The sequence below is a fragment of the Bubalus bubalis genome, chromosome 23 (assembly GCF_019923935.1).
Source record: "Bubalus bubalis isolate 160015118507 breed Murrah chromosome 23, NDDB_SH_1, whole genome shotgun sequence".
In the NCBI taxonomy this organism is placed as follows: domain Eukaryota; kingdom Metazoa; phylum Chordata; class Mammalia; order Artiodactyla; family Bovidae; genus Bubalus; species Bubalus bubalis.
Window position 1 is genome coordinate 51,885,773 of NC_059179.1, and position 16,570 is coordinate 51,902,342.

At 50.7% G+C, this 16,570-nt stretch overlaps 1 protein-coding gene across 1 annotated transcript; it reads right to left on the reverse strand.

Moving 5' to 3' along the window:
* Positions 1-240: 240 nt before the first annotated feature.
* On the reverse strand, positions 241-1,211 carry LOC102400069 (olfactory receptor 226-like). Its single transcript, XM_025274136.3, has one exon. The coding sequence runs from the start codon at positions 1,204-1,206 to the stop codon at positions 241-243; it is 966 nt and encodes a 321-aa protein (XP_025129921.2). The 5' UTR covers positions 1,207-1,211.
* Between the last annotated feature and the right edge of the window lie 15,359 nt (positions 1,212-16,570).

Genomic DNA, 16,570 nt, shown 5'->3' on the forward strand with positions numbered 1-16,570 from the left:
TCAGCGCCAGCTCTCCCAGGGCGAGGCCCCTTGGTGGGCTCTACCCACAGTGCTGGCTGAAGGGGCAAAGCATGGACGTGGCCCCCCACCCCCGTGCTGGCGCTCTGTTCCCCTCATCTCTCCCTGTAGATGCTGCAGAGCACCTCCCTCGCAGAGCCGTGGGCCGCCCAGCACTGCCTCCCAGCGCAGCAGGCGGTCCTGCCTGTCTGAGAGGGGTCCCGGGGTGTGTGGGGAGCGTGCCTAGGAGGTGGCGCCCCGGGCCTGGGCTGCCCTCTGCACCACCTTGTGCAGGGCCTCCTTGACCTCCCGGTTCCGCAAACAGTAGATGATGGGGTTGAGCAGGGGCGTGAGCACCGTGTAGACCACGGACACCACCTTGTGGAGGTCAAAGGAGTAGATGGCACGAGGCCGGGCGTAGATGAAGAGGGAGGCGGAGTAGAAGATGACCACCACGGCCAGGTGTGCGGCGCAGGTGGAGAAGGCCTTGTGCCGGCCGGCGGCGGAGGGGACACGCAGCACGGCACCGATGATGGCCGTGTAGGAGGAGACGGTGAGCAGCAGGGGCCCAAGCAGGATGAGCAGCGCCAGGAGGAAGTCCACCAGCTCGGCCAGGGCCACGTTGGAGCACGCCAGGTTCAGCAGGGGCGACACGTCGCAGAAGAAGTGGTTCATGATGTTGGGGCCGCAGTAGCCCAGCCGCGCGATGAAGAAGACCTTCCCCACAGAGATGGTGAAGCCCGAGAGCCAGGAGCCGGCGGCCAGGAGGCTGCAGAGGCCGGGGCTCATGATGGCCGGGTAGCGCAGGGGGCTGCAGATGGCCACGTAACGGTCGTAGGCCATGACACCCAGGAGGGTGCACTCGGTGCAGGCCAGCGCCAGGAAGAAGTACAGCTGAGCCATGCAGCCCGCAAAGGAGATGCGGCGGGACCCGGGGACCACCAGGCTGACCAGCATCTTGGGCACTGTGACGGAGACGTACCACACCTCCAGGAAAGACAGGTTGCTGAGGAAGACGTACATGGGCTTGTGCAGCGCGGGGCTGGCGCGGACCACGGCGATGATGAGCAGGTTCTCGGTGACAGTCAGCAGGTAGGCCAGCAGGAACAGCGCCAGCAGGCACGCGTGGAGCCCCAGCGAGCCCGGGAAACCCACCAGGATGAACTCGGTCACCTCCGAGCGGTTGGCCCCCGCAGACGGGGCCTTCATGGCCCTGCCTGGGGGCAGAGGTGGCGGATTAGGCGTCGCGCCTCCAGTGTGGTGCCCAGCTCCCCGTGAGGAGGGGTCCTGACTGTCCACATCCCCACTGCTGGCCACACCTGGTCCACGGCAGCACGAGTTTCCTGCCAGGTGCTTGGTGGGCACTGGGCAGATGTCTGCTCTGGGGCTGCCAGCCTGCCTGGCCACAGGCAGACAGACGTGGTTATTGTGGGGAGGGGCAGCGGGTCGCCTACAGGACACCTCAGAGGCCGACCTGGGGACCTGCCGGCCGGCTTTGGGGAGATGGATGGGGGGCCACGGTCCAGGGCCTGCGGTCGGGGACAGTGGGCAAGTGAGTGGGGCAGTCGGGAGGGGCCAGGCCTGGAGCCAGGCTCGCTGTCTCCCCGGGTGAGGGCACCCTGTGTCTGCGGTGACAGCCCCACCAAGCTTACCCGCGGTGTAACCTCGACGCTTGGCAGGCCTCAGGAAGGGGCATGTGCCTGAGGAGAAGCAGGCTCCCGGGGGTTAGCAGCACCCAGGGACCAAGTCCCCCCACCCTGGGTCCCCTCGTAGCTCTGGACGCGTGAGCTGTGACCCCAGCCTGAGTTCCCTCCGTGGCCTTCAGGGTCCAGCCCTCAGCCACCTGACTTCACTTCTGTCTGAGCCTGGCCCTGCCGGCGTGCTCTGGGGCGGGACCATTCTGTGTGGGTCTCCGCCCCTCCACCCCAGGGGGACAGTCAAGGGGCTGCCAGGGCTCACGGTGGCTTCCTCCCTGTTACAGGAAATCGTTCTCACGGGCTTGGAGGGGCTGGAATCTCAGGCCGGAGTTAGCCCCGACCCCACCTCACTGGGCAGCGGGGTCTCTTTTCTCCTGCTGCCCTACCCCAAACCCCCCGCCCCATGTTAGCCTGTTCCTCTGTCCTGGGCCCTGTGGATGTCCCTGTGAGCTTCCAGGCCTCCAAAACCCATTTACAGACCACCCAGCTCATTGGCAATGTGGCTGGGTTTAGCTTTGTGTCCACTGAAAGAGCCTCAGAACGTGGCCCCAAGTGGGCCCAGGCTTGGCGCTGGACTCACACCCTGTTGGTGGCAGGCTGGTCACCTGTGGAGAGCGTGTCTGGGGAACAGAAGCCCCAGCCTCTCATCTCTGCCCCGTATCCGGGTGCTCCAGGCGGCAGGAGCTCCCAGTTTTCATCCTGCATAGACTTCAGGGGCCAGTGGAGCCCCGGTCCCCTGGGTGTGGCTCCAGGACTGTCGGCTCAGGGTCAGACCTTGCCCTCCTCCATTCACCTGCTGTCCCCTCGCCTCCGGCCACTCAGCTGCCCCACGGGGTCGTGGCATGGCCCCCGCTCACGGGGGTAAGCTCTGAGGACCCGCACTCACGACCGACCCTGGGGTGCCTTGAGGCCCACGGGGGCAGTGACTGCAGGTGGAGAGGGCGCCTGGCTAGACCACGGGGGCGGTGCTGGGCCTGTGTGACCGGGCCTGGGCAGACTGCCCCAGGTCCCACTTCCCGCGGTGGCCCCCGGTGGTCTGACAGCCACGTCTGCTCAGATCGGCCGCTGACTGGCTGCAGGGCTTGAAACAAAGTCTGTCTTCACCCAACCCCTGTTTCTCTGAAAGATGGAGCAAAAGGCTGCTTCCCAGGGGCGTGGGAGGGGGAGCCCCGGTGCTCGCCACCCGACACATCACACAGACACACGACACGTCACACAGAGACACAGCACAGAGATGCATGACACGTCACACACAACATCACACAGACACAAAACACATCACACAGACACAGCACATCACACACACGACACATCACAGAGACGCACTACACGTCACACAGACACACGACACGTCACACAGACACACAGCACATCACACACACGACACATCACAGAGACGCACAACACGTCACACACACATCACACAGACACAACACGTCACACAGACACAGCACATCACACACACGACATGTCACAGAAGCGCACAGCACGCCACACACACACTGCGCAGTCGCTGTCCTGCATGGGGTTCACCGTGAACACAGCGCTCCCCACACCTGACACGATCGCTGAGCCCACAGGCCCCCAGACTCAGATTCACTCGCAGGCGCCCACTCCCTGCACACCCAGCCCACAGACCCCAGCAGAGCACTGTTCACGCGGACCCCACGCCTCCAGGCAGACGAGGACTCACAGACAGGTGTGCTCTGCCCCACGCCGCCTACCCAGATGTGCCTGTGGCACGTGGTGCCCCCAAGCCACAGACATGCCCCCCTCACGCCAGCACGGCCGGGGCACAGCCGGGCTGCCGGCAGCCCAGGTCGCTGTGGGCACAGGTGTGTGCTGCTGTGCTCTCGGCCATGCCGAGACTGCACCGAGATGGCAGGGCCCCGGGGTGGAGCCGGGCTCGCTCCAGCCCTGCCAGGGCCCCGCTCACCTGTCGGGGGGCCTGAAGATCTCTGGGGCGGGGACCCGGCCAGCGAGGCTCCCTGCCTGGTCCTGGGCGCTCAGGGGGGTTCAGAGGGGCTGTGAGGTCAGGTCAGGTTGCGTGGGGGCGGCCAGGGCTCCCACAGGCCGGGCCTGTTCTCAGCTGGACCCAGCTCTGGGTGCCCGGTCTGCGGATGTCCCCCCCAACCCCAGGGTGGTCCGGTTCCCCACGACCATCCGGGTGCATCCCTACCAGGACAGAGCTCTGAGGAGGTGGAAGGGTGAGCCTGGCGGCAGAGAGCCCCTTCGCAGTAAAGAGACCCCTCCAGTCAGAAATGGCAGGCGATGCCCAAGGCAGAAACAGGTGCCTCCTCAGGGTCCCCACATCACAGGAGCAGAAACTGGGCCTTTTGGGGAGCTCAGGGACCCCGGTCCTCTCTGCATGGGGAGAGTGGCCAAGGGAAGGTGCCCGGGAGCCCACACCACTCCCTCCCCGGGCACAAGTGTTTCTGCAGGGTAGCCGAGTCTTAAGTGGGAGGCTGAGCTCGGTCCCCACTGCCTGCCTTCTTCTCACATGAGACGAGGAGGAGGAGGTGGGGGGGACAGGGCTGGGCCCCCCCGCCCTCCTCCCAGGGGCTAGTGCTCGACACCACACGGCCGCAGCTCCCCCGGGGAGGCCAGGCCTCTGCCCAGGGGCCCTCCGCCCCTGTGATCCACTCTGTCAGCCGCGGCGGCTGGAAGCAGAGCTCAGAAGGAAACCTGTCTTCCCCGCTCTCCTCCTGGGGCCAGAGCTGGTGTGACGGGCGTAGGGTGTGTGGACCAGTGGACACTGTCTTCACCCAGCAGCTGCTTGGTACAGCAGAGGGACCTCAGACTGGAGCCCCTGCCCAGCACTGGCCAGACCTGGGGCTGCAGGAAGGGCCCAGGCCACAGCCCAGGAGACCTGCTGTCCTGGGCGAGCTCCATGCTGCCCCCCAGAGGGGCTGGAGCGGGGGCCCCCTGCTAGTATCACGGTCACCTGCCCCCCCGGGGCCCACTGCAGGGGTCACATGAGGTACACAGAGACTCCTGTGAGGCAGGAAGAGGAGCTGGAGCTGGGACCGTTTGCCCGGGGGAGGTGAGGGGAGGTGCTGGGACCCCACAAGTGGGCATTGGCACCCCGGCACATCGGTGTCTGCTGGATCAGAGGAGGGGCCCCACAGGCGACAGGGACAGCTGGCTAACCCTCAGAGGTGGGCAGGGCCCAGGAGCGAAGCCTGGGGTGGGCAGATTGGGGAGGGGGATGTCAGCCTGTGAGGCTGGTTTTCCCTTGCCGTGGGCCAGGGCCTTACTGCGCCTCCTTCTGAGGATGTTAAAACCGACCTATTCAGGGGGTAATTTAAGTGACTGAGAGTGTGGCCAGCCCTGATGGTGTGGGTATGGGTGTGGGTGGCATGCCTTTTAGTCTGACACCTCTTTTCCTGTTGGGCGGGCCGCAGAGGAGCAGCTGTGGGCTCTGGGCTGGGCTGCCCTGCCCGATGGGCCCCTGTCTGCTGACCCAGTGGCTCTGCCTGCATGGAGGCCCCCGGAACCTCCGTGGGGGTGTGGCTCCGGTCTTGTGAGCAGCTCCCCACTCCCGCATGTTCAGGGCTTGCTCTCAAGCCTCTGGGACCTGGCACCACCCTCTCTCCTGAGTCAAGGTCGGGTGTCTCCCGGAGCCCTGGTGAGCATGCAGTATCTTACAGTATCTCAGGCTGCAGAGCGCCTGGGATGTCGTTCGGTCTGTTGAAGACCTTGGCGTGTGGTTGGAGCTTCTCTTCTTGGGAACCCAGGCATCTGTGGACAGCCTCTTGGCTCATGGTCGAGGGTTCCCTAACCTCCACTTCCCAGGGCCCTGCGCCCCAAGCCGAGTCAGACCCTCTCACCGACACCCCGGCTTCACGTCACCCCCTGTCCAAGACCTCTTGTCCTGCCTGTTTCTTGGGTCACTCCCACAGCACCCCCCGCCCATACACAGCCTCACCCGCCCGTGTGGAGCCCCTTTCTCTGTCTCTGTCACAGGAAACTGCCTCCCCAGGAGCCACCTAAACTCCACACCCCCACCTTCTCAGAAAACAAGCCACAGGGTAGGGGCTGGACTTCCTGCCTCTGCACAGAGACCTTATCTGTACCCAGGACTTCTGAGGCCTCCTGCCCGCAAGTGGGGCTGGCTTCCCCCACCTGTGCTGAGCTCTGCACCCCACCCCACACCCCAAGAACCCTCCCCGGCTTCCCTCCTGGGTCTCCATGTGCTTTCTGCACCAGCCTCAGTGTGGAAGCTCCCAGCCCTGTGGTCTCTCCCACCTCTGCCCTTGGTCATCAGGTACTCCCTTCCATACCCCGCTAGTGCCAGCTGGGCAGGGGGGGCCTGTGACTGGCTGTGTCTGTAGGAGGAGGGAACCCAGTCCTGCACCCCGCTCTCTGCCCCTGCTCTGCTCTTCCGCCCCATGCTGCCTAGCCAACTCATGTGGGAGACCCCCAATCACATGGGCCACTCACCCAAAGAGGGCCACTTGGAGCTGCTTGTATTGCCTGGGATGGCTGTTTCTACTTGTTTGGTGCCTGCATGCTAAGTCGCTTCAGTCGTGTCCGACTCTATGTGACCCCATGGACTGTATGTAGGCAGCCAGGCCCCTCTGTCCATGGGCTTCTCCAGGTAGGAATACTGGAGTGAGTAACCATTCCCTTCTCCAGGGGATCTTCCTGACCCAGGGATCGAACCTGCGTCTCTTAGGTCTCCAGAATTAGCAGGAGGGTTCTTTACCACTAGGGCCACCTGGGAGGCCCATGTAAAATTTAGAATCATTTTGCCAAGTTTAGTCCCCTTCCTTTGTCTGCACAGTTACTGTCTCTGCCTTTTAATATGCTCTCTAGCTTTGCCGGGAGCAAGCGTCTCAATTTCACGGCTGCAGTCACTGCGGTGACTTTGGAGCCCAAGAAAATAAAGTCTGTCAGTGTTTCCGTTGTTTCCCCATCTATTTGCCATGAAGTTATGGGGCCAGATGCCTTGATCTTAGTTTTTTGAATGTTGAGTTTTAAGGCAGCTTTTCATTCAGTAGAGTTATTCCTAAGTAGTTAATACTTTTGTTGCTTTTATAAAGCATCACTATTTAAAATAATTAATTTTCTGTTTATTCTTACATGTAGAAAAACAAGTGACTTGTTTATTGACAAGCATCAACTGCAAATTGGCGCTTGCTGAGAGCGTTTGCCAGCAACTGAAGAAAAACGAGAAGGCCGTTTGCCATCTGCCTCTGGGGAGACGGAGCTGCAGCTGCAGAACGTCAACACCCGCTGGGGGGCTTCCGGATGGAAAGTGGGGCACTGTGTGCCAGGGGATCTGGTGGGATGGGTCTTTAGATAGTTAGATATTTTCAGGAACTGATTTCATGATCCCAATCCTTCCATCTCTTTGTATCTAGAAAATCACTAATTCCTTAATGGTGGCATCAACTCCTCGTGACTAGCAGAGAAACTTTTGTAAATAAGCACCTGATGGCCTTGAACTCCCCCCTTCACCAAGATCTCGTATATTGACTTCCCACCACCTCTCTGGAGTGGTCTGGGTGCTGTCTGATGTGCTGTCCCCAGGCTGCAGTTCTCCTTTTGCCCCCAGTAAAGCTAACTCGCGACTCTCACATTCTGCATCTTTTTTAGTCAACACAAGTTATCCAGTTATCTTGCTAACCTTCTTCTGAATTCTACTAACCTATCTATAGCTTCTGGGTTTTTATATTCCCAGGACCTTGTCTGTGAGAATGACAACTTCACACTCATGTCCAACCCTTACAAGTTTTCTTCCCGTAACTCACCACACTGGTCAAGACCCCAGGGCAAAGTCAGAGAACTGGGAGTAGCCTATTTCTGTCTCAGAAAGTAGGGCGCTGGCTGCGAGCTGTGTTCTGGTGACAGTTTTCATCAGATTAAGAAAATTCCCTCCCACTTCTCGTTTGCAAAGACTTACCTTATTTATGGGGCTCCCCTGGTGGCTCAGATGGTAAAGAATCTGCCTGCCAATGCAGGAGACCTGGGTTGGATCCCTGGGTTAGGAAGATCCCCTGGAGATGGAAATGGCAACCCACTCCAGTGTTCTTGCCTGGAGAATCCCATGGACAGAGGAGCCTGGTGGGCTACAGTCCATGGGGTCACAAAGAGTCGGACACGACTGAGGGGCTAACACACATGGATTTGCCGTGTTTGCCTGTTGGCAATCATTTTGGTTGCTTGAGATTTTATCTATTGTGAATAATGCAGTTATGAACATTCCCCCGTAAGACTTTTCATACACACAGGTTTTAATTTCTCCTGGGTAACCATCTAGTAGTTAGATGGCAGGATCATGTGTTGGGGTGTGTATAACTCACTGTGAAATGCCCCACCTTCCCAGGGTGGTTGTGGACTGAGCTCCAGCTGCCCCACAGCTCTTCAGTCATCCTGCCAGGCCTGTAAGGCTGCTTTGCCCTTTTAATTTGCAATTCCCCAGGGAGTCACTGAAGATCTATGTTTATTCTTTGGTGAAGTTCAGATAGTTTGCTGATTATATCATTGGGTGGTTTTCTTATCCTGGAGTATGAGAGTTGACTATCTTTTGAACAGAAGTCCTGTATTAGATGTGTAATTTTCAGGTATTTCCTCCTCATCTGTAGTTTGTCTTTTTGTCTTATTTCAAAGAAAGCTTTTTAATTTTGATGTAGTCCATTTATCTATGGTTATTTTATATTTTTGGGTCATATCTAAGAAATATTGGCATAATCTCAGGTCAGATTTTCTCCTATGTTTTCCTGATAATGTTAGATTTTTACATTGAAGTTTATAATATATTTTGTGTTAATTTTTGCATATGGTGTGAGGTCAAACATTCATTGGATCATAGAGAAAGCAAGGAATTCCAGAAAAACATCCACTTCAGCTTCATTGACTACATTAAAGCTTTTGACTGTATGGATCAAAACTACCTGTGGAAAATTCTTAAAGAGATGTGACTACCAGACGACCTTACATGTCTCTTGAGAAGCCTGTATGCAGGTCAAGAAGCAACAGTTTGAGCTGGAAGTGGAACAAGTGAGTAGTTCACAGTTGTGAAAGGAGTGTGACAAGGCTGTATATTGCCACCCTATTTCTTTAACTGATATGCAGAGTGCATCATATAAAATGCTGGGCTGGATGAAGCACAGGTTGGAAATCAAGATTGCCAGGAGAAATCAACAACCTCAGATATGCAGAAGACATGACTCAAATGGCAGAAAGTGACAAGGAACTAAAGAGCCTCTTGAAGGTGAAAGAGGAGAGTGAAAAAGCTGGCTTAAAACTCAATGTTCAAAAACTAAGATCATGGCATCTGGTCCCAACATTTCATGGTAAATAGATGGGGAAAAAATGGAAACAGTGACAGATTTTCTTTTTTTGGGCTCCCAAATCATTGCCGATGACGACTGCAGACATGAAATTAAAAAATGCTTGCTCCTTGGAAGGAAAGCTATGACAAACCTAGACATACTAAAAAACAGAGACATCACTTTGCTGACTAAAGTCCAAGCTATGGTTTTGCTAGTAGTTACAAGAGTTGGACCATAAAGCAGGCTGAGCTCCAAAGAATTGATCTTTCAAACTTTGGTGTTGAATAAGACTCTTGAGAGTCCCTTGGACTGCAAGGAGATCCAACCAGTCAGTCCTAAAGGAAATCCACCCTGAACATTCATTGGAAGGACTGAAACTCAAACTGAAGCTGAAACTCCAATACTTTGGCCCCGTGATTCAAAGAGCCGACTCACTGGAAAGAACCCTGATGCTGGGAAAGATTGAAGGCAGGAGGAGAAGGGGACGACAGAGGATGAGATGGTTGGATGGCATCACTGACTCAATGGACATGAGTTTGAGTGAACTCTGGGAGATGGTGAAGGACAGGGAAGCCTAGTGTGCATGGGGCTGCAGAGTTGGACGGGCCTTAGTAACTGAACAACAGCAACTTTGGGCTGTAATCTGACGTTGCTTTATTCATGTAGTTGCTCACATTGTTCTGTATTTGGCCTCTGGGAGCTCTTTCAGTTTGCCCCCATGTACCTTTGGCGTACTTCCTTCCTTCCTTCCTTTTTTTTATTATTGTTTTTGATCACTTCTTTATTAGCTTCAGGTGTACAGTGATTCAATACTTCCACAGATTACACTAAATTAAAAGATATTAAAGATAATGATTCCCTGTGCTATAAAGCTATACTTGTTGCTTATCTATTTTATATCTACATAGTATTTTGAATCTCTTAGTTCTATACCCCCAATTTTCCCCTCTCCCTTCCCTGTCTCCTTTGGTAACCATTGTTTTTCTTTTTTTCCCTTACATTTGTGAGTCTGTTTCTGGTTTGTATACACCTTTATTTGTATTATCTTTTGGGTTTCACATGTAAGTGGTTTTCACACAGTGTTCGTCTTTCTCTGGCTTGTTTCACTAAGCATAATATCCTCTAGGTCTATCTGCATGTGCATGCTCAGTTGTGACTGACTCTTTGCAACCCCGTGGACTGTAGCCCACCAGCCTCTGCTGTCCATGGGATTTTCCAGGCCAGAATACTAGAGCGGGTTGACATTTCCTTCTTCAGGGGATCTTCCCAACCCAGGGACTGAACCCAAGTCTCCTGCATTGGCAGGTGGGCTGTTTACCACTGAGCCACCTGGGAAGCCTAGGTCTGTCCACTGTAAATGGCAGAATTTCATTCTTTTTAATGGTTGAGTAATATTCCACTGTATACATGAACCACATCTTCTTTACCCGTTACTCTGTTGATGGGCACTGGGTTGCTTCCATATCTTGGCTGTTGTATTAACATTGGAGTGCATGTATCTTTTCAAATTAACATTTTAATTTTTTCTGGATATATGCCCAAGAGTGGGACTGCTGGACCCTATGGTGGTTCACTTTTTACTTTTTTGAGAAACCTCTGTACTATTTCCATAGAGGCTGCCCCAATTTACATTCCTATCAACAGTGTACGAGGGTTCCCTTTTCTCCACCTCTGCTCCAACACTTGTTACTTGTAGACTTTTTGATAGCCTTTCTGACAGGTGTGAGGTGATATCTCCTTGTTTTGATTTGCATTTCTGTGTCTATTGAGATGATCATGTGATTTGTATCTTTCCTTTTGTATCACATTGATTGATTTGAGAACATTGAACCGTTCTTGTGTCCCTGCAGAATAAATCCAACTTGGTCATGGTACATGATCCCTTTTACATGTTGTTGGATTCCATTTGCCAATATTTTGTTGAACATTTTTGCATCTATGTTCATCAAGGATATTGACCTGTAATTTCATTTTTTCATAGTGTCTGTGTCTATTTTTTGTATCAGGGTAATGGTAGACTTGTAACGTGAATTTGGGAGTGTCTCAACCTCTTACATTTTTGGAATAATTTGAGAAGGATAGGTATTACTTCTTTTTTATATGTTTCATTGAATTCCCCTGTGAAGCCATCCAGTCCTGGACTTTTATTTTCTGGGTTTTTCTTAAAATCACAAATTCAATTTCACTACTAATGATCAGTCTCTTTAAATTATCTGTTTTCTGTGGGGTTTTTTTTGGCCATGCAACCCAGATTGTGGGATCTTCGCTCCCTGACCAGCGATTGAACCCATGCCCCTGAAGTGGAAGTGTGGAGGCCTAACCTCTGGACTGCAAGGGAAGTCCCAAATTTCGTTTTCTTGATTCTGTCTTGGCAGGTTATATATCTCTAGAAATTTGTCCATTTCTTCTAGTTTGTCCACTTTATTGGCAAGTAACTGTTTGTGGGATTCTGTTTTGAATTTTTGTATCACTGTGCATGGTGGTTGCCTGGAGAATCCCAGGGATGGGGAGCCTGGTAGGCTGCCATCTGTGGGGTCGCACAGAGTCGGACACGACTGAAGCGACTTAGCAGCAGCAGCAGCATGGTGGTTATTTCTCCTTTCATTTTTCATTTGTTTATTTGGCTCCTCTCATTTTTCTTCTTGGTGAGTCTGGCTATAGGGTTATCAGTTTTATTTTTTTCAGAAGACAGTTGGTTTCACAGATCTTTTCTCCTTTGTCATGTCTGTCTTCTTGATTACTCTCCTTCTAAGGACTCTGGGGCTTGTTTGTTCTTCTAATTCTTCTGGGTGGCAGGTTAGCTTCTTTGAGATTTCCCTTCTTTCCTGAGGAAAGCCTGTGCTGCAGTGTTACTAAAAGCGGTTCTTGGAACTGCCTTTGCTGCATAGAGTTGTGCTTCTATTTTCATCTGTCTCTGAGTGTTTTCTGATTTCCTTTTTGGCTTCTTCGTTGACCCATTTTTTGTTTGGTTTTTATTTTAGTAGCATGTTGTTTAGTCTCCACGTTTTTTTTTCCTTTTTGTTCCTGTAATTGATTTCTAGTTTCATACAGCTGCGATCAAAAAAAATGCATGAATAACATGCATCCTTCTTACAGCTCTGGTTGTACAGGAGCACTTCTGCCAGTTTCCATCCAGTTTCCAGCGGTAACTGCTCTACATGGAGATGCATTTTTGGTGTGTCCCTGGGAGCAGCTGAGCTCCTCCTCCTCTCACTCCACCATCTTGACCCATCCCCCTGAGGTTTGTATACTTTTCTTATTAGTTGCTCTAGTTATTATACACACAAGTAACTTATCACCACTTATAGGGGAAGCACATATATTCAGATCAAATACTTAGGAAACTGTATTTTTAAATTGGGAGGGTGAAAGTGAAAGTCGCTCAGTTGTGTTAGACTCTTTGCGACCCCATGGACTGTCCATGGAATTCTCCAGGCCAGAATACTGGAGTGGGTAGCCTTTCTCTTCAGGGATCGAATACAGGTCTCCCGAATTGCAGGAGGATTCTTTACCAGCTGAGCCACAAGGGAAGCCCAGGGAGGGTACACTGGGAGGGTAAGGGAACCTAAACATAAGTAAAGATTCTATATTTCACTTGAAGTGGTAAAATGTCATGCTCTCTATATGGGCTTCTATATACACTGAGCACCACTTCAGATGTTATAACGTTTGCTTCAGTCATAAAATGTGATTAAAGAAACTCACAAAGTGAAAGTCTATTATGTTCATTTCTACTTTTACCTATTTCATTGTTCTTTCCTTCCAGAAAGGCCCATCTTACTATTATTGTTTTCTTTCTGTTTGGAGGGTTTTATTTAGCCATTATTTAAGGGTAGTTCTGCAATCCTTTTAGGATTTTTTTCTTTGTCCTTGGTTTTCAAATGTTTAATTATTATGTGTTTTCATGTGAATTTCTTTGAGTTTATTCTCCTTGAGGTTTACTCAGTTTCTTGAATCTGTAACTTTACATCTTCTATGAAATTTGGAAAGTTTTCAGCCATTATATCTTCAAATTCTTTTTCAGTCTGACATTCTTTTCTCTCCTCCCCAGATCTTCAATGATAGCAACGTTAGATCTTTAGTTATTGTCCCAGAGGTCTCTGAGGCTCTGTTAACTTTTTCCTGTTTTTTTCTGTTGTTTACATGGAGTAAACGCTATTTTTTTCTTCAGGTTCATGATGCCATCATTTGTCCTGTCCATTCTACTGCTGCTGCTAAGTCGCTTCAGTCGTGTCCGACTCTGTGCGACCCCATAGACGGCAGCCCACCAGGCTCCCCCGTCCCCAGGATTCTCCAGGCAAGAACATTGGGGGTGGGTTGCCATTTCCTTCTCCAGTGCATGAAAGTGAAAAGTGAAAGGGAAGTTGCTCAGTTGTGTCCGACTCTTCGTGACCCCATGGACTGCAGCCTACCAGGCTCCTCCATCCATGGAATTTTCTAGGCAAGAGTACTGGAGTGGGATGCCATTGCCTTCTCCAGTCCATTCTACTATTGAGTCACTAAAACAGTTTTTTAAAAAATTCACTCATTGTATTTTCAGTTCTATAATTTCCATTGGTTCTTAACCTAAGAGTTTTATTGAGATACAATGCACACACCACAAATGCATCCTTTAAAAGTGTGTTGTCCAGTGGTTTTCAGTGGATCCATTCAACAGTCAGCACTGGCTAACTTCAGAATAATTCCATGATTGCCCCAGAGGAGGTCCTGTCCCCATCAGCAGTCATTTTCCATCTCCTCCTTCTTCCAGCCCCTGGCAACTGCCAACCCATTTTGTATGTTACGGACCTGCCTATTTTGGACACTTCGTATAAGTGAAGCCATGCATGCAGGCTTTTGTGGCTGACTTCTTTCACTCAGCACGATTCTTTCAAGGTTCATCGCACTGTGGTATTTGTCAGTACTTCGTGCCTTTTAGTGGCTGACTCATATTTCATGGGAATGTCTTGTTCCGTTAGAACAAGACCCAGTTTCCCCCACAGTCAGGCTCTCCCATCAGGAAGCTTCCATAAGCCTCCTATCCTTATCCCTCAGAGGGCAGACAGAATAAAAACCACCATCACAGAAAACTAATCAAACTGATCACATGGACCACAGCCTTGTCTAACTCAATGAAACTATGAGCCATGCCATGTAAGGCCACCCAAGACGGGCCATGGTGGAGAGTTCCGACAAAATGTGGTCCACTGGTGAAGGCAATGGCAAACCACTTCAGTATTCTTGCCTTGAGAACCCCATGAACAGTATGAAAAGGCAAAAAGATAGGACACTGAAAGATGAACTCCCCAGGTTGGTAGGTGCCCATTATGCTATCAGAGAATAATGGAGAAATAACTCCAGAAAGAATGAAGGGATGGAGCCAAAGCAAAAACAACACCCAGTTGTGGATGTGATGGGTGATGGAAGCAAAGTCCGATGCTCTAAAGAACAATATTGCATAGGAACCTGGAATGTTAGGTCCATGTATCAGGGTAAATTGGAAGTGGTCAAACAGGAGATAGCAAGAGTGAACGTCGATGTTTTAGGAATCAGTGAGCTAAAATGGGCTGGAATGGATGAATTTAACTCAGATGACCATTTTATCTACTACTGTGGGTAAGAATCCTTTAGAAGAAATGGAATAGCTCTCATAGTCCACAAAAGAGTCCGAAATGCAGTATTTGGGTGCAGTCTCAAAAACGACAGAATGGTCTCTGTTCATTTCCAAGGCAAGCCATTCAATACCACAGTAATCCAAGTCTATGCCCCAACCAGTAATGCTGAAGAAGCTGAAGTTAAATGGTTCTATGAGGACCTACAAGACCTTCTAGAACTAACACCCCCAAAAGATGTCCTTTTCATTATCGGGGACTGGAATGCAAAAGTAGGAAGTCAAGAGATGCCTGGAGTAATAGGCAAGTTTGGCCTTGGGGTACAAAATGAAGCAGGGCAAAGGCTCAGAGTTTTGCCAGGAGGATGCATTGGTCACAGCAAACATCCTATTCCAAAAAGCACAAGAGACAAGTTTCCACACATGGACATCATGAGATGGTCAATACCGAAATCAGATTGATTATATTCTTTGCAGCCAAAGATGGAGAAGCTCTATACAGTCAGCAAAAACAAGACCGGGAGCTGACTGTAGCTCAGATCATGAGCTCCTTATTGCCAAAGTCAGACTTAAATTGAAGAAAGTAGGGAAAACCACTAGAGCATTCAGGTGTGACCTAAATCAAATCCCTTATGATCACACAGTGGAAGTGAGAAATTGATTCAAGGGATCAGATCCGACAGACAGACAGCGCCTGAAGAGCTAAGGACGGAGGCTCATGACATTGTACAGGAGGCAGTGATCAAGACCATCCTCAAGAAAAAGAAGGCCATTACAAATAACTGAGAAAAGAAGAGAAGCTAAAGGCAAAGGAGAAAAGGAAAGATACACTCATTTGAATGCAGAGTTCCAAAGAATAGCAAGGATCTATAAGAAAGCCTTCCTCAGTGATCAATGCAAAGAGATAGAGGAAAACAAAAGAATGGGAAAGACTAGAGATCTCTTCCAGAAAATTACAGATACCAGGGGAACACTTCATGCAAAGATGGACACAATAAAGGACAGAAATGGTATGGACTTAACAGAAGCAGAAGATATTAAGAAGAGGTGGCAAGAATACACAGAAGTATATAAAGATTTTCATGACCCAGATAACCACGATGGTGTGATCACTCACCTAGAGCCAGATATCCTGGAATGCGAAGTCAAGTGGGCCTTAGGAAGCCCACTCAAACAAAGCTAGTGGAGATGATGGAATTCCAGTTGAGCTATTTCAAATCCTAAAAGACGATGCTGTGAAAGTACTGCACTTAATATGCCAGCAAATCTGGAAAACTAAGCAGTGGCCACAGGACTGGAAAAGGTCAGTGTTCATTCCAATCCCAAAGAAAGGCAATGACAAGAATGTTCAAACTACCACACAATTGTACTCATCTCACACGCTAGAAAAGTAATGCTCAAAATTCTCCAAGCCAGGCTTCAGCAGTACATGAACTTTCAGATGTTCAAGCTGGATTTAGAAAAGGCAAAAGAACCAGAGATCAAATTGCCAACATCCATTGAATCATAGAAAATGCAAGAGAGTTCCAGGAAAACATCTACTTCTGCTTTATTGACTATGCCAAAGCCTTTGACTGTGTGGATCACAACTAACTGTGGAAAATTCTTCAAGAGATGGGAATACCAGACCACCTGACCTGCCTCCTGAGAAATTTGTATGCAGGTCAAGAAGCAACAGAACTGGACATGGAACAACAGACTTGTTCCAAATCAGGAAAGGAGTACATCAAGACTGTATATTGTCACCCTGCTTATTTAACTTATATACAGAGTACATCATGGGAAATGCCAGGCTGGATGAAGCACAAGCTGGAATCAATATTACTGGGATAAATATCAATAACCTTAGACATGCAGATGACACCACCCTTATGGCTGAAAATGAAGAAGAACTAAAGAGCCTCTTGATGAAAGTGAAAGAGGAGAGTTTAAAAGCTGGCTTAAAACTCAACCTTCAAAAAGCTAAGATCATGGCATCTGGTCCCATCACTTATGGCAAATAGATG

Excerpts from the sequence above, each read along its gene's own strand:
- LOC102400069 (XM_025274136.3), bottom strand. The coding sequence starts at position 1,206 with ATGAAGGCCCCGTCTGCGGGGGCCAACCGCTCGGAGGTGACCGAGTTC.